Source organism: Syngnathus floridae, chromosome 12 (genome assembly GCF_059516105.1).
Source record: "Syngnathus floridae isolate MCC-2025c chromosome 12, RoL_Sflo_1.0, whole genome shotgun sequence".
NCBI lineage: Eukaryota > Metazoa > Chordata > Actinopteri > Syngnathiformes > Syngnathidae > Syngnathus > Syngnathus floridae.
In genome coordinates this window covers 10811157-10836430 of record NC_142424.1, presented here as the reverse complement: position 1 = coordinate 10836430, position 25274 = coordinate 10811157, and the positions used below count along the sequence as shown (strand labels likewise).

The 25274-nt window shown below is 46.3% G+C and overlaps 1 protein-coding gene across 6 annotated transcripts in view; it reads right to left on the bottom strand.

The window, feature by feature from the left end:
• Positions 1–12130: 12130 nt before the first annotated feature.
• Positions 12131–25274, bottom strand: part of nrg1 (neuregulin 1) — a 48216-nt gene continuing 35072 nt past the window's right edge. For 3 of the 6 annotated variants that reach the window (XM_088391876.1, XM_088391877.1, XM_088391878.1), the window contains exon 8: positions 12131–13746. In XM_088391876.1, the coding sequence (XP_088248002.1) occupies positions 13119–13746 (628 nt within the window). In that variant the 3' untranslated portion in view covers positions 12131–13118. Of the gene's footprint in view, positions 13747–19236; positions 19454–20173; positions 20373–25274 lie in introns of all 6 variants that reach the window. The other 3 variants (XR_015861678.1, XM_088391880.1, XM_088391879.1) reach the window with 3 other exon arrangements.

Genomic DNA, 25274 nt, shown 5'->3' with positions numbered 1-25274 from the left:
TGTTCCTTCATTCATCTCCTCACAAGCATTACTGACCCTCCTAAGAAATAATGATACTGAAAATAATGTTTAAAAAATATACACAGCTTCCTCCTGCCACTTACACTATAACCTTGGATTATCGTTCTCATTTTTGTTGATGCCAATTCTTAGAATTAAAAAGAAAGACTTACTCTTGATAATTGAGTGACGCTATATCACAAATTTTGAAAACCTTCTTCCATGTTCCACCTTTGTTCCTATCAAAACCAATTAGAAATATTTTTGCTGTCATGATCATCATTGTGGCCCTCACACTTATTGTTCTTGTATTTTAAATTGGCAATTTTTGTACATTTGGAGCCCTTTGAGACTTGCTTGTGGGATATATAAATAAATTTGAATTGCCTTGACTTTATTATTATTCAACTACTTCTGCATTCCTCTTCCTTTTATTTTAATCTTAACTACTTCCACATAATTCATCTGATTTACTCCATTACACTTTTAACCTCCGAGATTCAAATTCAAATTTCACATCCTCACTTCCAACATTGCGGTAAAATTTTGCAAAGTTTCATTTTTTTTCCCCTTCTAATTTCTTCTAGTTTTCCTTTTTTCTTCTTTTTTTTTTTTTTCCACTGACTCAACTCATTTCAATTTTTTTTTTTTTTTTTTTAACTGTTCATCTTATGCCTACCTATTCCAAAACTTCCCACTCCCCAAATTTCAAATTTTCAACTTTAAAATTCACGCCCAATTTTACAAAATTCTTTCTAAATTTTTATCAATTTTCTAGCCAATTCATCACGTTCCAAATTTAAACATAACCTTGTAGCTTTCCCCGAATTTTTATTCAGCCTCTTCGCTTTCACACGCAATTTCTACAGAAATGAATAATTCTAGTTATTATTGTTAATCATCTGTGGCCCTCGTAAGGACAAGCCACACCAGTAATGGATGGATGGATGGATTGTTAATCCTAACCCCAAATGCCGATCATAAATTGCCATTTAAATCAATTGTCGCAAGGGTCATGTCAATGTATTTGTTATTTAAAGCCCTACTGTATTACTATTTTGCCGACTATCCAGAATTCCAACTTTCTTATGGCCCCTCACCCATTCAAGCTGAAATATGCATCCTATAAGTCAGTCGCAGTTGATGTGTAATTAAATTCTGTTGTTTTGATAAAGGTCAATTAAGTTTAGCAATTCAGCCTTCTGTTGCCCGAATCCAAATTTTCACTGGTCCAATTATAAAATTTCATTATTTCAGTTAGATTAATTATGTCTTCGAAATGCTAAGTTACATATAAAAATTTATGATTCAAAAGATTTAATTTCTATTGATCAATGTCCACCTTGCAAAGTTTCTGATCACGCGGTTGTGTAATTTGTCAGTGCATCTTCACTGTCCCTATCTATGTATTTTATTTTATTTTTTTATCCCCGTTTCAGTGTCAATAAGCAGCCTTATTATTCCCACTTTTATCAAAACTCCTCAGTTATGTCTGCCCCAGCACCCAAACACACTTCCATCCCTTTTGTCCCACACTCCACCAACTTTGTAATGCTTCAGCAGTCTTTAGCAATGTGTCCAGTTTGACTTCATGTGACTCGTGCAAGTCTTTAGCAGCCTCTCCTCTTAGATTCTCATGATGATGATTCAGGGCTGGACCGTCCGCCATTCTCAAATGCGTCCATCTTGTCTTTGTTCTTTCAGTCCATTTTCTTTTTGATCTGCAACTGTGTGTATTCCACCAACTATATGGTTCTTGTCCTGTGAAGAGCTGTGCTTGCCCCCTTCAAGCATGATAATAGTTCCTGTTGTTCTCCCAAAGGTCAAAGGTGTCTCATGACCAGGGACAGTCCTCTGTTGATTTTGAGGCAGCCAGTAGAGTACAAGGACTCAGTTCAGGACTTGTGCCATGCGCGAGGGCAGAACACACTGGGACACAAATTTCACAAAACTATCTTCGTGTTATCAGTCTTCATGTGTAGTATTTGTTCCTTACACCCCAAATCTTCCCATTAACATATTGTATCCTATCAGTTGCGCACACACATCATCTTACTATCAAGCCGCCCTTATCAAAAGCTTTTTTTTTTTTTTTTTTTTCGAGTAATCCATCCACCCTACCCATTAACACGGCTAAAATCCTCGTTCCAGTGTTTATCATCAAATAAAGTTCCGAAATCCTTTGTAATAAACTGTAATGTAATTTAACAATCTACCAACATGGTTGTATATGCGGTGAATGTTATTGTTCAATCTATACGTCATACAGCGCCTGTGTTCCAACTATGACACTCCTCCTTGGTTTACCATCTCATAAGTTATTGTTGTCAGCAGCGCTAAATGATAGTGCTTGAAAGTGAATGTCTTATCGCCCAATTTAAAACACATGCCGCATTTGAGCGAGTATTTATTCATTTATTTGCCATCCTCATGTTAGCTGGCATGTGTCAGAATTAAAATGTAATTTTGCTTTTAATTTTAAGTCTTTCAAAATTGCTTTATCCTTACTGCACCGAGATAAACTGTCAAATATATCTTTAAAAACAAACAAAAACAATCTATGCTCCTGCACAGACTCTTAAAAGTGGCACCCAAATGCCAGATTACAAATCAAACCTCCTCCTTCACTCTCACATTTTTGATAAAACAGTCTACTTATCTAGACACTGTCATCACATACGAAATAATGGCCTGCAAATTAAATATAATGTCGTTGCTCTGGTCCCTCAAAACATGTAACTAGGATTTGGACAATTATTAACCCCCATCAATTGATCAATTTTCTCCTCACTAAATTCCTAGCCTGTTAATCTATCTGCATAAAGAAGACATTTACAATGCAGGGGATAAGAGAATAACAAGGAACACCTTAACAATAAACACAAGGAAAACCTAACAATAAACAAAATAAACCCAAACCACAATCAAAACCAAATAAACTCGGCCCATGACCTATGTAGACCAACACAGTACTCCAAATATTTCCCCATTAAAAATTTAAGCCTTTTTGTGTAGAGCACCATTGATTTCTAATCATTGACCTAATTTTATCCTTAATTTAATCCCAATCACGAATGCCCCCTACTTACTTTACTTGGTGTTCTTTTAATAAAAAGTGCCCCCTTGCAATGTCGTTTTTATTTGTTGTTTTTAACTCTAAGTGATTCAAATCTTTGACTTATCCTTACATGTGTCCTTGTATAGTCTTATGTCATAACCAATCAATAATTCCCCCTAAATTTAAAATCTGCAATCATAATTTAATTTTATCCAATTCTACAATGTATGTTCTCTCTTACTCTCACATTTTTATGAGGGCTGGGCACTCTCCTCGTTGGACGAGTTTCTGACCACAACCCTCAGATTATTCTATCATTTCTAATTTTTACATTTAACAATGCAAATCTGATTAACCATTGTCTAGCACACCGTTTCCGTGCACCAATTTAACGCAATTCCATCCTTTATAACGAACTGATACACAAAGACAAACATACACATAAACAAACACACGGGCCCACAACATAGACATGACAATCTTCCCAGTTGATAACAAGGGTGGGGGGGGCAACTGAAGTGCGGAGAGCCTCGCCATCACCACGTCGCACAATGTAACCCCCCACCTCTGTCCAAAAGGTGCATTTGTGCCCACCTGACCGTTTGGCCCAAACTTTAGAGCTGCACCCTTTTGAAAACAAAAATGGTTACAGTTTAACCCCACCACACAATGGGATATAACCTTCATGCTAATTAAATATACATTCTTTATCAAATTCTTGTTAAGCCATTTTTTCTGACTCCAACTCTCATGCAAAATCAAAATAAAATCAACAATTTTATACAAATCAACTTATTGTTCTTCATGAACCACAAATCATCACTTCCATCCCATGAACAGCACCACAACTAATCACTCACTTCTTCAGCTGCGCCGCTGTCCCATCTGACAGCCAAGCCTGCTTTCCACACAATATCATCATAGACACACTTCAACAATTATGTAGCGACCTGGTTAACCCAGTTACCCTTCGCCCTAGACAACAATATAAGTCTCTAAGGTCGCACTATTGAAGTCGCCAGGCATCCGTCCTGCTATATCAGCGATGCCTTCACCATTTTTTTTTTCTTTTTTTTTTTTTTTCTTTTTTTTTAATTATATATTTTTTTTCACGAGTCCCTGACTCGTATTGGTGGCCTGGCCGATCCAATCGACCCCGACCTTAGGCAACAGTATAAGTTCCTAAGTGTCTACTATTGAGGCCACTCAGGTGCCCATATGCTAGTCACTGGCATCCCACAAGTTCCAGCGGTGTGAGCGCCCTTTGCTGATCAGACAAAGTCCTCACCACCTTTCTCTTAATTCACCACGACTCGGACATCCCAGATGTCCCTCGCCTTAGACAGCCCTATAATGTTCTAAGGTCACACTATTGGAGTCGCTCGGCATCCGTACTGCTATATCAGCGACGCCTTCACCTGTTTTTGTATTTTTAATTTTTTCCACAAATCACTTTTACCAAATTCCACACAAACACACACTTCTATACAACCACCATTCCTGAACACAGAGCTGAAATTATTAATTTTTGTATTCCGCTTTCACTCCACAATATTGCTGAACTGGGAGAGAGAAAAAAAAGTTTCCCCCTTACCTTTTGTGCCGATCGGACTGCAATACTGTTGAGCAAGAGCGGAGAAGGAAGAATCCTTTGTGGAGCATGCACTTTCCCTTCTGAAGAAATCACGTCGGATGGTCACCATTTGTTGGATTTTGTCCACAATTTAGGGAGCGCGTTATCTGCGCCTCACGGCAAAAGCCTTTGCCAATCACCTGTTATTCAATTTACTCACTGCGTGCTCGTTTGATTTCTTCAGATTTAGGAAAATGCAAAGACACTGAAGCAGAAATTAGACTTAGACAGCTTGGTTGAGTTCAATCACAATTCTTGTTCAAAAAGCTCTGTTTTCAGGAAAGTGCAATACAGTGCTGGGCCCTTCAAGAGCGGAAAGTCTCCATTCAGAAAAGGGCAAAGTCCAAGGTTGTTAGATCAGTTTTATATTCAGTAGCACATTGTGGGCCGGGATTGATGGGCGATGAGTCTTCGGGGTGGGGCAAGTTCGAAGGAGAGTCTGCTTCCATGGGAGTGGTGCTGGTTATGGGCGATTCGGTGTGTAGGTGGGGGCTGTTGTCTTCCATCCCGTCTCTCGGCCTTGGCGATCATCTTTGTCCGAGTTCTCGGGTGGCTCCTTCTGGCACCCACTGGTTTTATCTCCACGTGACCTTCCTGTGAACATTCTTCTCCAATCTTGGACATACACTGTCGTACCGCATTCAACCGTATCTTTTCTTTGTTAGGCAAACTATTTCCCTCTGTGCAGAGCGTTCAGTAGTAATCAAAAACTGGCGTCTAGCATTAGTCAAAACATAAGATACAATCAAGTACCGGTCAAGACGACTCAAAAGTCATTTGTTATTTCAAAGTCCTCAGAAATATATATTTCAGATCATAAAGTTATAAAAACCTTTCTCATCACCACTTATCAAAAATGTCTAGTTATGTCTTCTTTATTGATTTGGTGTGTAGGTATAATTATATGCTTCAAATGTTTCTTTTATTTATTGAATATGTGAATATACTTGTCTGCTTATGTACTTTATTCAATGAGGTTTGAGCATATCTGTTTTTGTAGCGAGGCAGGACTTTTTGTATTTCGACCTCATTCCTTCAACACCCCTGGTGTAATGCGTCTTAAGGGGGCTCAATTATTGCAGATGTTCTATTTAATTCACGAAAGGGCTCACTTCCTATCTAATCACTCAACATTTTGTGCCAATTTTATGACAGTTTGGCCTTTTTAAAGGTATGCGTCGTCTCAAGAACAGTATTTTGTGTTTGGTATGTCTGACTACTGCAACAATATAGGCTATCCTTTGAGCTGATACATCATTAAGGCCTGTCTGTCCTTGCATTGAAGATGAAACGTGGCTGGGTCTTTCAGCATGACAATGATGCCAAACACCCCCCCTGGGCAACAAAGGAGTGGCTTCGTAAGAAGCATTTCAAGGTCTTGGAGTAGCCTAGCCAGTCTCCGGATCTCAACCCCATAGAAAATCGTTGGAGGGAGTTGAAAGTCCGTGTTGCCCACCGACAGCTCTCGAGGAGATCTGCATGGAGGAATGGGCCAAAATACCAGCAACGGTGTGAAAACCTTGTGAAGACTAACAGAAAACGTTTGACCTCTGTCATTGCCAACAAAGAGTATATAACAAAGTATTGATATTAACTTTTGTTATTGACCAAATACTAATTTTCCACCATAATTCGCAAATAAATTCCCTAAAGATCAGACAATGTGATTTTCCGGATTTTTTTTTTCTTTTTGTCTCTCATAGTTGGAGTGTACCTATAATTACAGGCGTCCCTCATCTTGGAAGTGGGAGAACTTGCACAATTGGTTGCTGACTAAGTACTTTTTTGCCCCACTCTGTGTGTGTGTGCGTGTGTGTGTTTGTGTGCGCATGTGTGTGTGTGTGTGTGTGTGTGTGTACCTATCTACGTATCTATCTACGTACGTATCTATCTACGTACGTATCTATCTACGTATCCATCCATCCATCCATCCATCCATCCATCCATCCATCCATCCATCCATCCATCCATCCATCCATCCATCCATCCATCCATCCATCCATCCATCCATCCACCCACCCGACCTATCTATCTAATCTATCTATCTATCTATCTATCTATCTATCTATCTATCTATCTATCTATCTATCTATCTATCTATCTATCTATCTATCTATCTATCTATCTATCTATCTATCTATCTATCTATCTATCTATCTATCTATCTATCTATCTATCTGTCTGTCTGTCTGTCTGTCTGTCTATCTATCTATCTATCTATCTATCTATCTATCTATCTATCTATCTATCTATCTATCTATCTATCTATCTATCTATCTATCCATCCATCCATCCATCCATCCATCCATCCATCCATCCATCCATCCATCCATCCATCCATTTTCTATAATGCTTGTCCCCACAGGGGTTGCGGGCATGCTGGAGCCTATTGGGCAGTAGGCGGGGGACACCCTGAACAGGTTGCCAGCCAATAGCAAGGTACACAGAGATGAACAACCATCTGCACTCGCACTCACACCAAAGGGCAATTTAGAGTGCTCAATCAGCCTACCATGCAAGTTTTTTTGGAATGTGGGAGGAAACCGGAGTGTATATATAAACCGTGCCACCCGGATATTCAACATATTGAATTTTTTTGGGGCTTGACTTCACATGGGGCCCAGCCGGGCACTGCCCGAAAAGGAAACATGGTTACCCGTTCCCATGGGCTCACCACCTGTGGTGCAAGGGGGTCGAGTGCAAAGCGAGCTGGGCGGAGGCCAAAGGCGGTCCAATCCCCGGCTGTAGAAGCTGGCTCTTGGGACATGGAATGTCACCTTTCTGGCAGGGAAGGAGCCTAAGCTGGTGTGCGAGGCAGAACGGTTCCGACTAGACATAGTCAGACTTGCCTCCACACACAGTTTGGGTCTGGTACAAGCCCTCTTGAGAGGGGCTGGGCTCTCTTCCACTCTGGAATTGACCGCAGTGAGAGGCATCGAGCAGATGTTGGCATACTTATTGTCCCCCGACTGGGTGCCTGCGCATTGGGGTTCACCCCAGTGAAAGAGAGGGTAGCCTCCCTCCGCCTTCGGGTGGGGGGGATGGGACCTGACTGTTGTTTGTGTCTATGTGCCAAACAGCAGCTTAGAGTACCCACCCTTTTTGGAATCCTTGGAGGAAGTGCTGGAGAGCACTCCTTCTCTGCTCCATCGTTCTGCTGGGTGACGTCAATGCTCACGTGGGCAATGACAGTGAGACCTGGAGGGGCGTGATTGGGAGAAACGACCCCCACCCATGATCAGAACCCGAGCGGCGTTCTATTATTGGACTTCTGTGCTCGACTTGGATTTTCCATAATGAACACCATGTTCAAGCATAAAGGTGTGCATGTGTGCACCTAGGCCGCAGTTCGATGATCGACTTTGTAGTCATGTCATCGGATTTGCAAGCGCATGTTTTGGACACTCGGGTGAAGTGAGGGGCGGAGCTGTCAACTGATGACCACCTGGTGGTGGGTTGGCTCCGATGGTGGGGGAAGATGCCGGTCCGACCCAAACATACTGTTAGGGTCTACTGGGAACGACAGCAGAATCCTCCGTCAGGAAAAGCTTCAACTCCCGCCTCCGGCAGAGCTTTTCTCACATCCCGGAGGAGGCGGGGGACATTGAGTCCGAGTACACCACGTTCCGTGCCTCCATTGTTGAGGCAGCCGACCGGAGCTGTGGAGAGGAGGGTCCGTCGGGAGGTCAAATCTTAGATTCAGGAGGAGCAGTGTGGTTTTCGTCCTGGCCGTAGAACAGTGGACCAGCTCTATACCATCGGCAGGATCCTCGAGGGTGCATGGGAGTTCACGCAACCAGTCCACATGTGTTTTGTGGACTTGGAGAAGGCGTTCGACTGTGTCCCTCGGGAAGTTCTGTGGAGGGTGCATCGAGAGTACGGGGTGCCGAACCAACTGATAAGGGCGGTTTGGTCCCTGTATCACCGATGCCAGAATTTGGTCCGCATTTCCGGCAGTAAGTCAGATTCGTTCCCAGTGAGGGTTGGACTCTGCCAAAGCTGCTCTTTGTCACCAATTCTGTTCATAACCTTTATGGACAGAATTTCTAGGCACAGCCAAGGTGTTGAGGGTGTCCGGTCTGGGGACCTCAGCATTGCATCTCTGCTTTTTGCAGACAACGTGGTGCTGTTGGCTTCTTCAAGCCATGATCTCCAGCTCTCACTGGAGCGGTTAGGAGCCGAGTGTGAAGCGATCAGGATGATGGGTCAGCACCTCCAAATCTGAGACCATGGTCCTCAGTCGTAAAAGTGTGGAATGCCCTCTCCGGATCGGCGACGAGATCCTGCCCCAAGTGGAGGAGTTCAAGATTCAAGATTCAAGATTCAAGAGTTTTTTATTCGCCATGTTTGAGCGTGCCAAACAAGGAATTTGACTTCGGTAAATCACAGCCTCTGTTCAACATTTAGGTGACTAACAACAACACTCAGCACATGTGAAGAACGAAAGATATTCTCAAACATCCCCACATCTTAAACTCCCAAGAGGGCAAGGAAAAACTCAAAACTCCAGCTATGGGAAATGAGAAACCTTGAGAAAAGTCCACAGATGGGAGGGTCCCTCTTCTAGGATGACCAGGCTGCAATGGATGCAGAGAGGACACATAGTACAAACAGTGTAAACAAAAAAGGTGTGGAAAGCAGGATGTTATTGCACAGTAATGACTCTGAGACTCTAAGAGTGGTGTGAGTTCATCAGAGCGACAGCCTGGGGGAAGAAGCTGTCTCTGTGTCTGCTGGTTTTAGTGTACAGAGCTCTATAACGGCGTCCGGAGGGGAGTAGTTCAAACAGGCTGCAACCTGGGTGCGAAGGGTCTGTTGAGATGTTACTTGCACGTTTTCTGGTCCTGGTCAGGTACAAGTCTTGAATAGATGGGAGGTTGATTCCAATTATCTTTTCTGCAGTCCTTATTGTCCGTTGCAGTCTGTGCTTGTCTTGTTTGGAGGCCGATCCAAACCAGACAGTGATGGAGGTGCAGAGGACAGACTGGATGATGGCAGTGTAGAAGGTCTTCAGCAGCTCCCGCGGCAGGTTGAACTTCTTGAGCTGTCTCAGGAAGTACAGCCTCTGCTGGGCCTTCTTCCGGACAGAGTCTATGTGGCCGGTCCATTTCAGGTCCCGAGAGATTGTGGTTCCCAGGAACTTGAAGGTGTCTGATGAGAGAATAGTATTACTGCGGATAGTGAGGGGTGAAAGTGGTGAAGGGCCTCGCCTGAAGTCCACTGTCATCTCCACGGTCTTGAGCGGGTTCAGGTCCAGGTGGTTTTGGCTGCACCAGTGGACCAGCCGCTCCACCTCCTGTCTGTACGCAGTCTCATCACCGTTCTGGATCAGTCCAATGAGAGTGGTGTCGTCTGCATACTTCAGGAGCTTCACAGAAGAGTCACTTGCGGAGAAATCGTTGGTGTAGAGGGAGAAGAGCAGTGGGGAGAGGACGCACCCCTGAGGGGCTCCAGTGTTGGTAGTCAGAGTGTCAGATGTGATGCTCCCCAGCCTCACACGCTGTCTCCTGTTGGTCAGGAAGCTGGTGATCCACTGACAGGTGGAGGCAGGCACCGCGAGCTGGATGAGCTTCTGTTGGAGGATGTCAGGAGCGATGGTGTTGAACGCCGAGCTGAAGTCCACAAACAGGATCCTGGCGTACTTTCCTGGGGTGTCCAGGTGTTGCAGGATGTAGTGCAGTCCCATGTTGACCGCATCATCCACCGACCTGTTTGCCCGGTAGGCAAACTGGAGGGGGTCCAGCAAGTATCTTGGGGTCTTGTTCACGAGTGAGGGCAGGATGGAGCATGAGATTGACAGGCGGATCGGTCCAGGGTCGGCTGTAATGCGGACTCTTCACCGATCCATCGTGGTGAAGAGAGAGCTGAGCCAAAAGGCACAGCTCTCAATTTACCGGTCAATTTACGTTCCTACCCTCACCTATGGTCACGCGCTATGGGTTGTGATCAGAAGAACAAGATCCTGGATACAAGCGGCCGAAATGAGTTTCCTCCGCAGGGTGTCCGGGCTCTCCCTTAGAGATAGGGTGAGAAGCTCGGTCATCTGGGAGAGGCTCGGAGTAGAGCCGCTGCTCCTCCACGTTGAAAGGAGCCAGATGAGGTGGCTTGGGTATCTCATCAGGATGCCTCCTGGACGCCTCCCTGGGGAGGTGTTCTGGGCATGTCCCACAGGTAGGAGACCCCGTAGATGAACCAGGACGCGCTGGAGAGACTATGTGTTAGAGATTCGCTCACTCCAACTTATTTTGCAAGAACCACACGGGAGAAAAATAAGTCCTTTTAGACACCTGCGGGTGGAGAGTCTATTCGTCGCTGTGCGTACAGCGATGTTCGAATGGAGGTCTGACTCTCGGCTCCTGCAAGAGCATTTTTATAAAGAGAAACAGGGTGGGGGTAAGAGTGGACTGAATAGAGAAAGCCCTTGACCTATAGTCAAAATATAGCAAGGGGTGTTTTACGACTTTGTGTAGGATGGGACATGCTAGGTTATTTATCACAGGTTGCATTCCAACATAATCATACGATAAAGATAACCTGGAAAACCCTGACACTATGTCTCTCAGCTGGCCTGGGAATGCCTTGGCATCTCCCAGGATGAGCTGGGCGAAGTGGTTGGGGAGGGGGAAGTCTGGGCGTCCCTCTTAAATCTGCTGCCCCCACGACCCGACCCCAGAGAAGCGGAAGAAGATGGATGGATGGATGGATGGATGGATGGATGGATGGATGGATGGATGGATGGATGGATGGATGGATGGATGGATGGATGGATGGATGGATGGATGGATGGATGGATGGATGGATGGATGGATGGATGGACTTCACGCCGTGTATGGTGTCCCTCAAGAAAAAAAAACAAGTTGAAGCCAGTTGAAAGTGATGTGCAGCGCGGTGGGGAATCCAAAATCAAAACAGTCATGGCACAACAGAAATACCGTCTTCACTCCTTTGACTCCTTTTTTTCTGCTAGAAACAAATCACTTCTTTGTCTGTCATGCTTGTTTACTCTGAATTCACGTTTAATTTCGGGAGGATTAGCGAGATTTTTTTATCTGATGTGGGAATATTTGTGAATGAAATCCCTTTGAGTGTGATGTGTTGCTCTTGCCACGTGGTTAGGCAGCACACGACATGTTCAAAACTGTTATACCTGTGATTTTTTTTTCCATTTAATGTGGAGTCTCTCATAGTATGGAAGTCGACAATTTTAAAATCTCAGGCTTAAGCAGAATCTCACATTGCAGTTTTGCCAACAGCCAACTATAGAATCTCACTTGTTGGTGATGCAAAACAATTATAAATAGTTCTCGAGGCAAACGCTCAACCTCCATGTTACTGTTGCTGATCCACACCTCTCATCCCCACTTACTATGATGAAAGGTTTTGAAAGTTGATAGAAATGCAAGGTATGGAGCAAATAGATGAGTCAAAACATGTATACATATGGTGCATATTTTTTTTATTCTAAAAAAGCATTGCTCAAGTCACATTGATGTGTTTACAAATTAAATCAAGAGCCTTGTATTTATTCATGTTTCATACAAACTAGATATTTGCCTTCGATGACATCATCACCAAACCCGGGCAATCGTATTGGTTGTTTGAATCGGAAACCCTATGTCATCTTTTAGAATTTCACACTCGTGCATTACTGATTCATTGATGAACTGACATTAAGGTTGAAAGAAACTTGACAAAGACGAAACTATTGATTGTGTTTCTTAGTGTTTAGTGTTTCTTAGAACTCAATGATTAGATCTGCATTTTGCTTGCATGTGTTACCTGTAATGTAATCCACTGACAAGTACGAACATCTCTACATATTCTGATCACAAACATTGCGTTAAAATAGGCGTGAAATCATCCAAATCAGTCCAGTCTCTGTTGCGGTTTCATATTGCATTCAGGACACAATGGACAACAACACTGATGATTTGACTGGACAGATCCTATGTCTTTATGACACAAAATCACGCAGTCATTCCAGGACAGGATGTAGCATGCATTTTAAAATTTGTTACCAAAATGAAATATTTGAGCTTCTTCACTTCAAACTACAAAGACATTGAAGGCAGTTTGCATGTTATTCTTGATTAGAAAATTAGGATGGTGAATATATGGCCCTGATATATTTGCAGTTCCCTTAAGCATACCTAACAAAAAGGCACCATTGATATTTTTACACGCTACTATATACAAGTATATTTTCACACACTACTACATAATCGTGTATGGCACTTCATCTACAGGACATCATCAATTTTGTACATTATTTTAAATTTATAAAACTCTCTATTCACTACAACATTAAAATAAAAGTCTTGCTTTTCATTTATCATTAAAAGTCTTTTTGCTGCGAATACTTTAGTAGAAAATAAAGGTTAAGGAGTGAGTGTAATTTTTTCTAAACAAGCAACTTTCTGCCCTTCTTTACACAGTTCTTGGGTCTTGTTTGGTGGATGACATGAGTTGCAGGTCACCATTTCGTGATGTTGCAGTAGTCCTACTGCTATCTTTAGCCCTTAAAAGCAGGGCTTTAGCGTTCTCTATCGAAATGAATGGTGTGTGATCCCCCTTTGGATCCTCTGGTTCACTGGCCAACATGCTGTCAATATTGAACTCTTTATTATGCAGCACATGACCATTCATAACCGTTGCTTTTTTGATGCTATGGTTATTAATAGTGTTGTTTGCATTAACTAGCTTTTCTGTAGATGCTGAGATCATATGGCTAGCTGCAATAGTGACTGTGACTTGGTAGTTATTCTCCATGGCACAGAGCGGGCTAGGTGGTAAGCTATGTGCTTCTTGGCCATGATTGTAACGTGCAGAGGTCCTCTTTAGTTCATCTCGGCTTAAGGACTTAGATGGCTGATGTGCCTTTGACAGCAGCAGGGGGCGCTTATCCTCAGCAGAGGGGCTTAAAGCCACAGAGGGGACAGAGATGGCTTGGCTGGAAAGAGTGGCAGACATCTCTGAGGGAGGAGAGTTTGGAGTTCCAGGAGTGCTACAGGAAACTGAAGACAGATGAGGCAGGGTTTTTTCAGTTGATAGATGCCTACAACACAAAAACAACACAAGAACATGTCAAACAAGGAAATAGTAAATACTTAAAGTAGTTGAAGCAATGCTCATCTTAGCAGGGGGGGAGTGTAACAAATAAAATCGTGCACCAGGCCTCAATTTGTCAAGCGGCGGACCTGCTCCAATTTCTAAAAACATCCCCACACGATGATTCTGCCTCCAACATTCTTGGTGGTATTGGTCAGGTGATGAACACTGCCTGGTTTCCATCAAACATGACACCTGGCATTCATGCGAAAGAATTCATTTATTGTCTCATCAGACCAGAGAATTTTCTTTGTAATAATCTGAGAGTGTGCCTTTTACAAAGAAGTGGCTTCCGTCTGGCCACTTTGCCATACAGGCCTGATTGGTAGAGTCTTGCAGAGATATGGCCTTCTGGAAGGTTCTCCTCTGTCCATAAAGAATCGCTGGAGCAATCATAAGGGTCTTGGTTACCTGCCTGACTAAGGCCCCTTTCCACAGATTGCACAGTTTAGACCAAGGGTCACCAACACGGTGCCCGCGGGCACCAGGTCGCCCGTGAGGACCGCATGAGTCGCCCGCAGGACTGTTCTAAAATTAGCTCAAATAGCGGCACATGTCAGTGAGCTGCATCTACTTATTTTACAGTCAAACCTCGGTTTTCGAACGTCCTGGTTCTCGAACAAATCGGAATTCTAACAAAAAATTCGAGATGTTTTTTTGCTTCGGTTGTCGAACAAAATTCGGAGGGCGACCCTCGCGAGATGAGCCGGGATGACCCGAGAAAACCCGACCGCGCGGCCCAGATGCCGACTGACTCCGTTGTTATTGTATTTTCGTTACTTTAAGGATTATATTAACCTCTAATCCTGTCTCCAAAGAAAGCAAGCGGGAGCAGTAAAGCCATCCTAAAACACAAAGACGCTCTTAAAGTTAAAGTTAAAGTCCCAATGATCATCGTCACACACACATCTGGGTGTGGTGAAATTTGTCCTCTGCATTTAACCCATCCCCATGTGATTTTAATCCATCCCCTGGGGGAGAGGGGAGCAGTGAGCAGCAGCGGTGCCGCGCTCGGGAATCATTTGGTGATCTAACCCCCCAATTCCAACCCTTAATGCTGAGTGCCAAGCAGGGAGGCAATGGGTCCCATTTTTATAGTCTTTGGTATGACCCGGCCGGGGTTTGAACCCACAACCTTCCAGTCTCAGGGCGGACACTCTACTACTAGGCCACTGAGCAATGCGACAGTAAGCGACCGGTGCGCTGCGGTTGCGCGATCGGACCAAATTAAGCTCCCTGCGCATTGAGGTCCACTTAAATTTTGGAAAGTACATAAGGACTTTAAAAATATTTTCTAAATTTTAGCGACGGCTCTGTCACAGTAATGCGACCAGCGCAGTGCAGTTGCGCGGTCGGCGACACGCTACTGTTGCGCGTTCAGCAGTGCGCTGCAGTTGCGCGATCGGACAAATATGCGCAAATGAAAAAATGCTTAAAAAAGGCGGTGTTTTTTTGTCTTGAAACGGATTACATTTTTTCCCATTATTTGTAATGGGAAAAATAGATTCGTAATTCGACCGATTCGCTTCTCAAACCGCCTTCTGGAACGGATTGTGGTGAAAAACCAAGGTTTGACTGTATTTTTGCTATTCTTATTAAAATCCCACTTACATGCGAACTGGAAATGACAATAATAACACATAGTGAAAGCCAAATTGAGCAAATCGGCTATTTCAGAAGTGTGTGTCAAACTGGTAGCCCTTTGCCTTAATAAGTACCCAGGAAGTAGCTCTCGGTTTAAGAAAGGTTGATGACCCCTGGTTTAGACAGTTAGTAAATTCTCTGAGAAGTTCTGGTGTTTTGAACATCTTCTACTTATCACCGAGGCCACTGTGCTCATTGGAACCCTCATAGTAGCATAATTTTTTTGGTTCCCTTTTCCAGATGTGTGCCTTGAGACAATCCTGTCTCTGAAGTCTTCAGACAGTACCATTGACTTCAAGTTGAGTTTGTGCTCTGACATGCACTGTCACCTGCGGGACCTTATATTGATAGATGTGTGAGTGTAAAATAATTCAACAACGCAAGTGGATTCCAATTAAATATTGGAAATATTACGTACCTGATCTGAATTTTAAGTTTGGTGGCAAATGCTGTGAGTACTTCTGAATGTATTTATTGTTGTTGTTTTATATAAATTTGAAAAGAAAACCCTTTCCTCTGTTGATCCAATTTCTGTACTGGTTATCCATGCTTACATTTGCGGGAAGCTGGAGACTGTCCCAACCAAGCTCCGCCCCCAAAGTGTGCCATAAAGATCTGTAGGTTATTTTCTATTCATTCACTGAAGACTTGATTGCCGGTTTGATATGTTGATCATCTTGTGCACAGTACAAGGACACCACAGCTTGTAAAACCAACAAGAACACAACCAACTTCTCATGCGGGGTCATTCATATTTAAATCATGTGTGCAATAGTTTGTGGAGAATGATACCAGGAACTTACAGACTGCACTCCATGTTAAGTCACAAACCCTGCCAAATGCAACTTCTTCAAATTACCATATTTAAATTCTATTCATGCCGAATGTGAAGTTTGCGCATCCTAGCTCAAACGGTTTTCAAGTTATGGGCTTTCAAAGTTTGTGTGCTATGCCTTTTGAAATGGAGAAATTGCAAAAAACTCATCCGTTTTAGCGCACACATTTTTGTGGCTCATACATTTAAATGACACATAGTCATAGTGTCACGGAACAGAGACAGGGCGACCAAGTGCAGCACGATCCTTTATTGAAAAAGGGGGAAAGGGGAAGTGGAACGCCAGACTTGCGGTCTGGCTGGCGTGGCTTAGCAGCAGAGCACAGCGCGTAGTCGTAGTCGGAGGCAGGCAGGTTGTCGAGGCAGGCGGTGATCAGAAGCGTGGTCAAAGGACGAGCAAGTAGTTGGGGCAGGCGGCGATCAAAGCGTGGTCGGTCAGTTTACGGAAGCAGTTGGCAACAGAGATCATTCAGGGGGCAAAAAGGCAGTGGTGTCACGGGCAGGGTAAGTAGACGAACTAACAACCACTGGCAGAATACACAGAGGTTAAGTAGGGGACCTTACAAGCTGTAGCAGGTGCTGGCAATTCCTTGATTGGCGCTTGGCTGGAAGTCAGGTGACGCAGGAACGTGACAGACCCCCCCCCAAGGGACGGCTCCTGACATCCCAAAAACAGAACCCCGAGCCAGAGCAGGAGGACGGGCGGGAGGGGGGAAACCTCAGACGCGCGTTAATAACAATCCGATAAGTCTGAGTCAGACGAACATGTCGACCAAACACCGTCAGCAGGTGGCACCACTGCCCAGTCCTCCTCCTCAGCTGTGGCATCGGGAGATGCCAACCTAAGGGCCGGCACGGGAACCAAATGTTTCTCTTCTGGACGACTTCGAGCAGGATGCCTGTCATATTACAACGCCTTGCCCGTCGGAGTAGAACCAGGCTGCGGACGTTGCAACGGCAGCCGAGGAAGAGCCTGAGCCACAGGCTGCGGCTGACGACGAAACCGGGCCCGCGGCTGCTGCCTACGGGTTGAAGAAGCGGAGGACCAAGAGGCAAGGGCACGGGCTGGAGTTGAAGAGCGGGTCTGGAGCAGGGACTTGCGACAGGTGGTAGCGGGGCAAACAAATCGCTCCCAATCAGATCCCTGCTAGGCGGGTGCTCTTAGCACTCTTCTGGCAAGAGGCCACCCAGTGACCCTCACCCCCGCAGTATAGGTAAAGCCTATCTCTGAGGCATCTACTACGCTCCTTTGCCGGGAGAGAGGTGCGTCCTATCTCCATCGGTTCCGGCCAGCTGGGCTGGGTGGGAGGAGTAGTAAAGGGGCGCTGGCTTACGTGGATGGGGGCCCTGGCAGACGACAGGTCAGATGGGAAAACAGGTACCCTCCCTGACACCCGAGGTGTCGGGCTGGTGTCACGGCGACGGGGGGGGGGGGGGGGGGGGGGGGGAGTCGCCTTCCTCTACTTGCGTTGTCTTGACTGGATCCGCCGATCTACCCGTGCAGCCAGGTCCATGGCCTCTTCAAGGGTCTGAGGGCGCTCGTAAGACACCATCTCGTCCGTGATATACTCCGCAAGTCCGTGGTGGAAGGTGGCGACGAGAGCCGGGGTGTTCCAGTCGCTCTGACGCGCCACCGATGGAGTACTGGGCGAGCAGAGGCATCTTCCGAGGCTGAGCCCAAGTCGAACACATGCAGGATCTCAGCTGCGAAGGCGTCGAACGACGAGCAGGCGGGTCCCAGCCGCTCATATTCTGCCGTTCCCCATAGCCATGCCTCGCCCGTAAGGTGAGTGAATATAAAACCCACCTTGACTGGTTTCGTGGCGAACGTGACAGGCTGGAGGTCAAACAAGATGCGGCAGTTTGTCAAAAAGGCCCGGACGTACTTGGAATCACCGTCGAACTTCTCGAGGTTGCTGAATCTGGGCTCCGGGACGTCCACGAGCTGCCTGGGCTCCGGGGCAGGACGGGGCGTGGACATAACGGTGGGCTGATCGGTGGGGCTGAGTGGAACGGTCGTGGACAGGGCTCGTGCAGATTGGGTCGCAGCAGCCAGAGGAGCCAAGTCTTTAAGGGCCTTGAGAGCTTCTACAAGTTCTTGGTGGAGCTGATGGTGCTACAGGAGCTGCTGTTGCTGCTGCCGGACGATCTTCGTTAATGTTGCCATCTCCTCTGTGATCTTGCTAATGTCCCACTCCGCGTGGGTCAGGTGGTCCAGGGCTGGTTGCATATTGGTCAGTTCGTTCTGTCACGGAACAGAGACAGGGCGACCAAGTGCAGCACGATCCTTTATTGAAAAAGGGGGAAAGGGGAAGTGGAACGCTGGACTTGCGGTCTGGCTGGCGTGGCTGAGCAGCAGAGCACAGCGCATAGTCGTAGTCGGAGGCAGGCAGGTTGTCGAGGCAGGCGCCGATCAGAAGCGTGGTCAAAGGATGAGCAAGTAGTCGGGGCAGGCGGCAATCAAAGCGTGGTTGGTCAGTTTACGGAAGCAGTTGGCAACAGAGATCATTCAGGGGACAAAAAGGCAGTGGTGTCACGGGCAGGGTAAGTAGACGAACTGACAACCACTGGTAGAATACACAGAGGTTAATAGGGGACCTAACAAGCTGTAGCAGGTGCTGGCAATTCCTTGATTGGGGCTTGGCTGGAAGTCAGGTGACGCAGGAACGTGACACATAGGGAAGATGCCTGACCAAGTTGAGCAGGAGTGCCCTCTGAATATTTAGCTGACGCATTCAGTCTTCAATTGGGGTGAGAAATGCTTGATTTTTCCCAATTCTGAAGCCCTCATTTTAAACACTTACACATAAACCTACTTCAAATTTGTCAATGTTGTTAACAACACTCTTCTCTGTGATGCATCAACTTTAGAAGACATTTATTATCACGTTACAGGAACTTTAAATGTATATATATACATTATATATATAATAATATATGGAGCGACGCTGTACTGGCCTGCTCTTCCTCCCCCGGTTGGACTGCGTCGTGAGCTTGGACTGCTCCGTCCTGGAGCATTGTTGGGATGCGTCGGCAGCGGGTCTGCGAGGCAGCGGAAGAGGGGCCAGCGCGGAGACGTCGGGCCAGGCTTGCGGCCAACCCAGCTCGCCCAGCCGTGCCTTCCATTCTCCTGGCGTACATTCGTTCGCGGGACGACAAGATGGGTTGCGTTCGCCTGAAAGGATCCATGAACCGGACAGTGCGTGCCTGCTGTGTGCTCGTGTTCACAGTGGCCTGGTTGACTGTCATCTTTCCGGACTCTGCTGTGCATCGGGAGCGGCTAGCGTGCTATCACTCTTATTGTTCATCTTCTTATTTTATTTTTCCTGTGTTGTTTACTTGTATGTGCGTTGTGAACTCTGTCTTGTCACCCTGGGATAGTGAGAAACGTAATTTCGATCTCTTTGTGTGTCTTGACATGCGGAGGAATTGACAATAAAGGAGACTTTGACTTTGACTTTGATATTGAATAAAATTCTAATATCTAGCCATCCATTTCCTACACCGTTTATCGTCATTGAGATCAGAGATGTGCTGGAGGTTATCCCAGCTGACTTCTGGCAAGAGGCAGGATCCACCGTTGACTGAATCCCAGCCAATCACAGAGCACATACAGTATATTATAGAGAAACAACCATTTTCTCTCACATTCACACCACAGGACTATTTGGAGTATCAATACAGGAGATTGCGAGCGCAGGTACAAACTCATAAACCTCTGCACTGTGAGGTAGATGTGTTAACCGGTCGTCCACTAGGCTGGCAGGATTATATTATTGTGTTGTTGTTTTATTTGACGATGTTTTACAATTTTGAGCTTCTTCTGAAAAATCTTGGAATTATTAATGGTCCAACTGGTCTTGTTTGTGACGCAAAGTTGAAATTAATCGGTTACCTTACTTTAAGGCACATCCCTGTTGGAGTTGCATATCTCTCTGCTCTTCTTTGAATAAGCACTTAGGTCTTTGATGCCACCAGTGGCATTCAGTCGACCCCTACGGGCTTGTGTGGCATGCTGGCTATTCTCCGTCACTGACATCATGGAGACAGAATCAGTGTCAGACACAACACTGTTGCTCCAGTCATTATTCCAGCTGTGGAGACAGGGAGGGGGACGTTTATATGTAGACAGCTCTCAGACAGGCTTCTTTAAAATGACATCACTGTTTTGGAGGGAAAATTGCATTGGAAAATGTGTGTGTGTGTGTATACACATATATATACATATATACATATATACATATATATATACATATATACATATATATACATATAATATATATATATATATACATATATATACATATAATATATATATATATATATTGTACACACGCACATATACACACGTGTGTATACTGTATATATACTGTATATACTGTATATGTATATACAGTGGATGTATGTAAAATCTCGAACAAGAAATTCAAGATTTTTTTGCTTCGGATGTCGGATGAAATTTCGATTGTCGAACCTCGCGAGATGAGCCAAGAGGACCCGCATGCCAACTGACTCCGTTCGTTATTACATTCTCATTACTCTGAAGATTGCATCAACTCTAATCATGCCTCCAAAGGAAGCAAGTGGGAGCAGTATAGCCATCCTAAAACACAAAGACGCTCTTAAAGCAATTTGACAGTGAGCGCTCAGCGCGCTGTGGTTGTGCGATTGGACCAAATTAAGCTCCCTGCACACTGAGGTCCACTTAAATTTTGGAAAGTACATTAGGACATTGAAAATATTTTCTAAATTCAAGCAACGGCTCTGTCACAATAATGCGACCAGCAAGGTGCGGTTGCGCGTTCGGCGGTGCGCTGCAGTTGCGCGATCGGACAAAAAATGTGCAAATGAAAAAATGCTTAAAAAAGACGGGGTTTTTTGTTTGTAACGGATTAAATTTCTTTCCATTATCTGTAATGGCAAAACATGATTCGGAATTCGGACGATTCACTTCTCGAACAGCCTTCTGGAACGGATTGTGGTCGAAAACCGAGGCTGCACTGTATATATACAGTCGTATGCAAAAGTTTGATCATTTTCAAGATTTCTCTTTATAAATCATTGGTTGTCCAGATCAGCAACTTCAGTTAAATATATCATATAGCAGACAAACACGGTGATATTTGAGAAATGAAATGAAGTCTATAGGATTTGCAGAAAGTGTGCAATGATTACTTAAACAAAAGTAGGTAGGTGCATAAATTTGGGCACCCCAACAGAAAAATGACATCAATATTTAGTAGATCCTCCTTTCGCAGAAATAACAGCTTCCGAACACTTCCTATTGCTTCCAATGAGAGTCTGGATTCTAGTTGAAGGTGTTTTTGACCATTCTTCCTGACAAAACATCTCCTTACGACTGTGTGCGTGTATACATATATATATATATATATATATATATATATATCGTGTGTGTGCGTGTATATATATATATATATATATCGTGTGTGTGCGTGTATATATAATATATATACACATATAATATATGTATATATATATATATATGCGTATATATATATATATATATACGCACCCCCCCACACACGTGTATGTGTGTGTTTGAGAATTTATATATATATATATATATATATATATATATATATATACACACCCCTCCGTGAGTCGTCACCTTACCGTGGTGGAGGGGTTTGCGTGTCCCAATGGTCCTAGGAGCCATGTTGTCTGGGGCTTCATGCCCCTGGTAGGGTCACCCATGGCCAAAGGGTCCTCGGTGAGGGGCCAGACAAAGCACGGTTCAAAAAGCCCCTTATGAAGAAAAACATATATGGACTCAGATTTCCCTCGCCCGGACACGGGTCACCGGGGCCCCTCTGGAGCCAGGCCTGGAGGTGGGGCTCGAAGATGAGCGTCTGGTGGCCAGGCCTTCACCCATGGGGCCTGGCCGGGCACAGCCCGAAAAGGAAACGTGGGTCCCCCTTTCCATGGGCTCACCGCCTGTGGGAGGGGCCAAAGGGGTCGGGTGCATTGTGAGCTGGGCAGCGGCCAAAGGCAGGGACCTTGGCGGTCCGATCCCCGGCTGCAGAAGCTGGCTCTTGGGACATGGAATGTCAGCTCTATGGCTGGAAAGGAGCCCGAACTGGTGTGCGAGGCAGAAAAGTTCAGACTAGATATGGTCGAACTTGCCTCCACACACAGTTTGGGTTCCAGTACAAGCCCTCTCGAGAGGGGCTGGACTCTCTTCCACTCTGGAGTTGCCCACGGTGAGAGGCGTCGAGCAGGTGTGGGTATACTTATTGCCCCCCGGCTGGGCGCCTGCACATTGGGGTTCACCCCGGTGAACGAGAGGGTAGCCTCCCTCCACCTTCGGGTGGGGGGACAGCTCCTGACTGTTGTTTGTGTCTATGCACCAATCAGCAGCTCAGAGTACCCACCCTTCTTGGGGTCCCTGGAGGAAGTGCTGGAGAGTGCTCCTTCTGGGGACTCCATTGTTCTACTGGGTGACTTCAATGCTCACGTGGGCAATGACAGTGAGACCTGGAAGGGCATGATTGGGAGGAATGACCCCCCCGATCTGAACCCGACCGGTGTTCTATTATTGGACTTCTGTGTTCGACATGGATTTTCTATAATGAACACCATGTTCAAACATAAGGGTGTCCATGTGTGCACTTGGCACCAGGACACGCTAGGCCGCAGTTCGATGATCGACTTTGTAGTCCTGTCATCGGATTTGCGGCCGCATGTTTTGGACAATCGGGCGAAGACAGGGGCGGAGCTGTCAACTGATCACCACCTGGTGGTGGGTTGGCTCCGATGGTGGGGGAAGATGCCGGTCCGACCTGGCAGACCCAAACGCTCTGTGAGGGTCTGCTGGGAACGTCTGGCAGAATCCCCAGTCAGGAAGAGCTTCAACTCCCACCTCCGGCAGAGCTTTTCCACAGGCAGGGGACATTGAGTCCGAGTGGACCATGTTCCGCGCCTCCATTGTTGAGGCGGCCGACCGGAGCTGTGGCCGTAAGGTCGTTGGTGCCTGTCGTGGTGGCAATCCCCGAACCCGTTGGGATGCCGTCAAGTTGAAGAAGGAGTCCTATTGGTCCATTTTGGCCTGAGGGACTCCGGAGGCAGCTGACAGGTACCGGATGGCCAAGCAGATTGCGGCTTCTGCGGTTGCTGAGGCAAAAACCCGGGCGTGGGAGGAGTTTGGCGAGGAAAATGACTTCCAGACGGCTTCGAGGAAATTCTGGTCCACCATCCGGCATCTCAGGAGGGGGAAGCAGTGCACCGTCAACACTGTTTAGAGTGGGGATGGCGTGCTGCTGACCTCGACTCGGGACGTCGTGAGTTGGTGGGGAGAATACTTTGAAGACCTCCTCAATTTCACCTACACGCCTTCCATTGTGGAAGCAGGGCCTGGAGACTCTGAGGTGGAGTCTCCAATCTCTGGGGTCGAAGTCACTGAGGTAGTTAAAAAACTCCTCGGTGGCAAGGCCCCGGGGGTGGATGAGATCCGCCCGGAGTTCTTAAAGGCTCTGGATGTTGTGGGGCTGTCATGGCTGACACGTCTCTACAACATTGCGTGGACATCGGGGACAGTGCCTCTGGATTGGAAGACTGGGGTGGTGGTTCCCCTCTTTGAGAAGGGGGACCGGAGGGTGTTTTCCAATTACAGGGGAACCACACTCCTCAGCCTCCCTGGTATGGTCTATTCAGGGATGCTGGAGAGGAGGGTCCGTCGGGAGGTCAAACCTCGGATTCAGGAGGAGCAGTGTGGCTTTTGTCCTGGCCGTGGAACAGTGGACCAGCTCTACACCCTCGGCAGGATCCTCGAGGGTGCATGGGAGTTCGCCCAACCAGTCCACATGTGTTTTGTGGACTTGGAGAAGGCGTTCGACCGTGTCCCTCAGGAGGTTCTGTGGAGGGTGCTTCGGGAGTACAGGGTGCCGAGCCAACTGACAAGGGTGGTTCGGTCCCTGTATCACCGATGCCAGAGTTTGGTCCGCATTTCTGGTCTGGCAGTAAGTCGGATTCATTCCGAGTGAGGGTTGGACTCCACCAAGGCTGCCCTTTGTCACCGATTCTGTTCATAATTTTTATGGACAGAATTTCTAGGTGCAGCCGAGGTGTTGAGGGGGTCTGGTTTGGGGACCTCAGCATCGCGTCTCTGGTTTTTGCAGACGACGTGGTGCTGTTGGCTTCTTCAGGCCGTGATATCCAGCTCTCACTGGAGCGGTTTGCAGCCGAGTGTGTGAAGCGGTCGGGATGAGGGTCAACACCTCCAAATTCGAGTCCATGGTCCTCAGCTGGAAAAGGGTGGAATGCCCTTTCCGGATCGAGGATGAGATCCTGCCCCAAGTGGAGGAGTTCAAGTATCTTGGGGTCTTGTTCACGAATGAGGGGAGGATGGAGCGCGAGATCGACAGGCGGGTCGGTGCAGCATCGGCAGTAATACGAACTCTGTACCGGTCCGTCATGGTAAAGAGACAGCTGAGCCAAAAGGCAACGCTCTAAATTTACCGGTCGATTTACGCTCCTACCCTCACCTATGGTCACGAGCTATGGGTTGTGACTGAAAGAACGAGATCCCGGATACAAGCGTCCGAAATGAGTTTTCTCCGCAGGATGTCCGGGCTCTCCCTTAGAGATAGGGTGAGAAGATCGGTCATCCGGGAGAGACTCGGAGCAGAGTTGCTACTCCTCCACGTTGAGAGAAGCCAGATGACGTGGCTCGGGCATCTCATCAGGATGCCTCCTGGATGCCTCCCTGGGGAGGTGTTCCGGGCATGTCCCACCGGTAGGAGACCCCGGCGACGACCCAGGACGCGCTGGAGAGACTATGTCTCTCAGCTGGCCTGGGAACGCCTTGGGATCCCCCGGGATGAGCTGGATGAAGTGGCTGGGGAGAGGGAAGTCTGGGAGTCCCTCCTGAAGCTGCTGCCCCCCGCGACCCGACCCCGGATAAGCGGAAGAAGATGGATGTATGTATATATATATATATATATATATATATATATATATATATATATATATATATATGT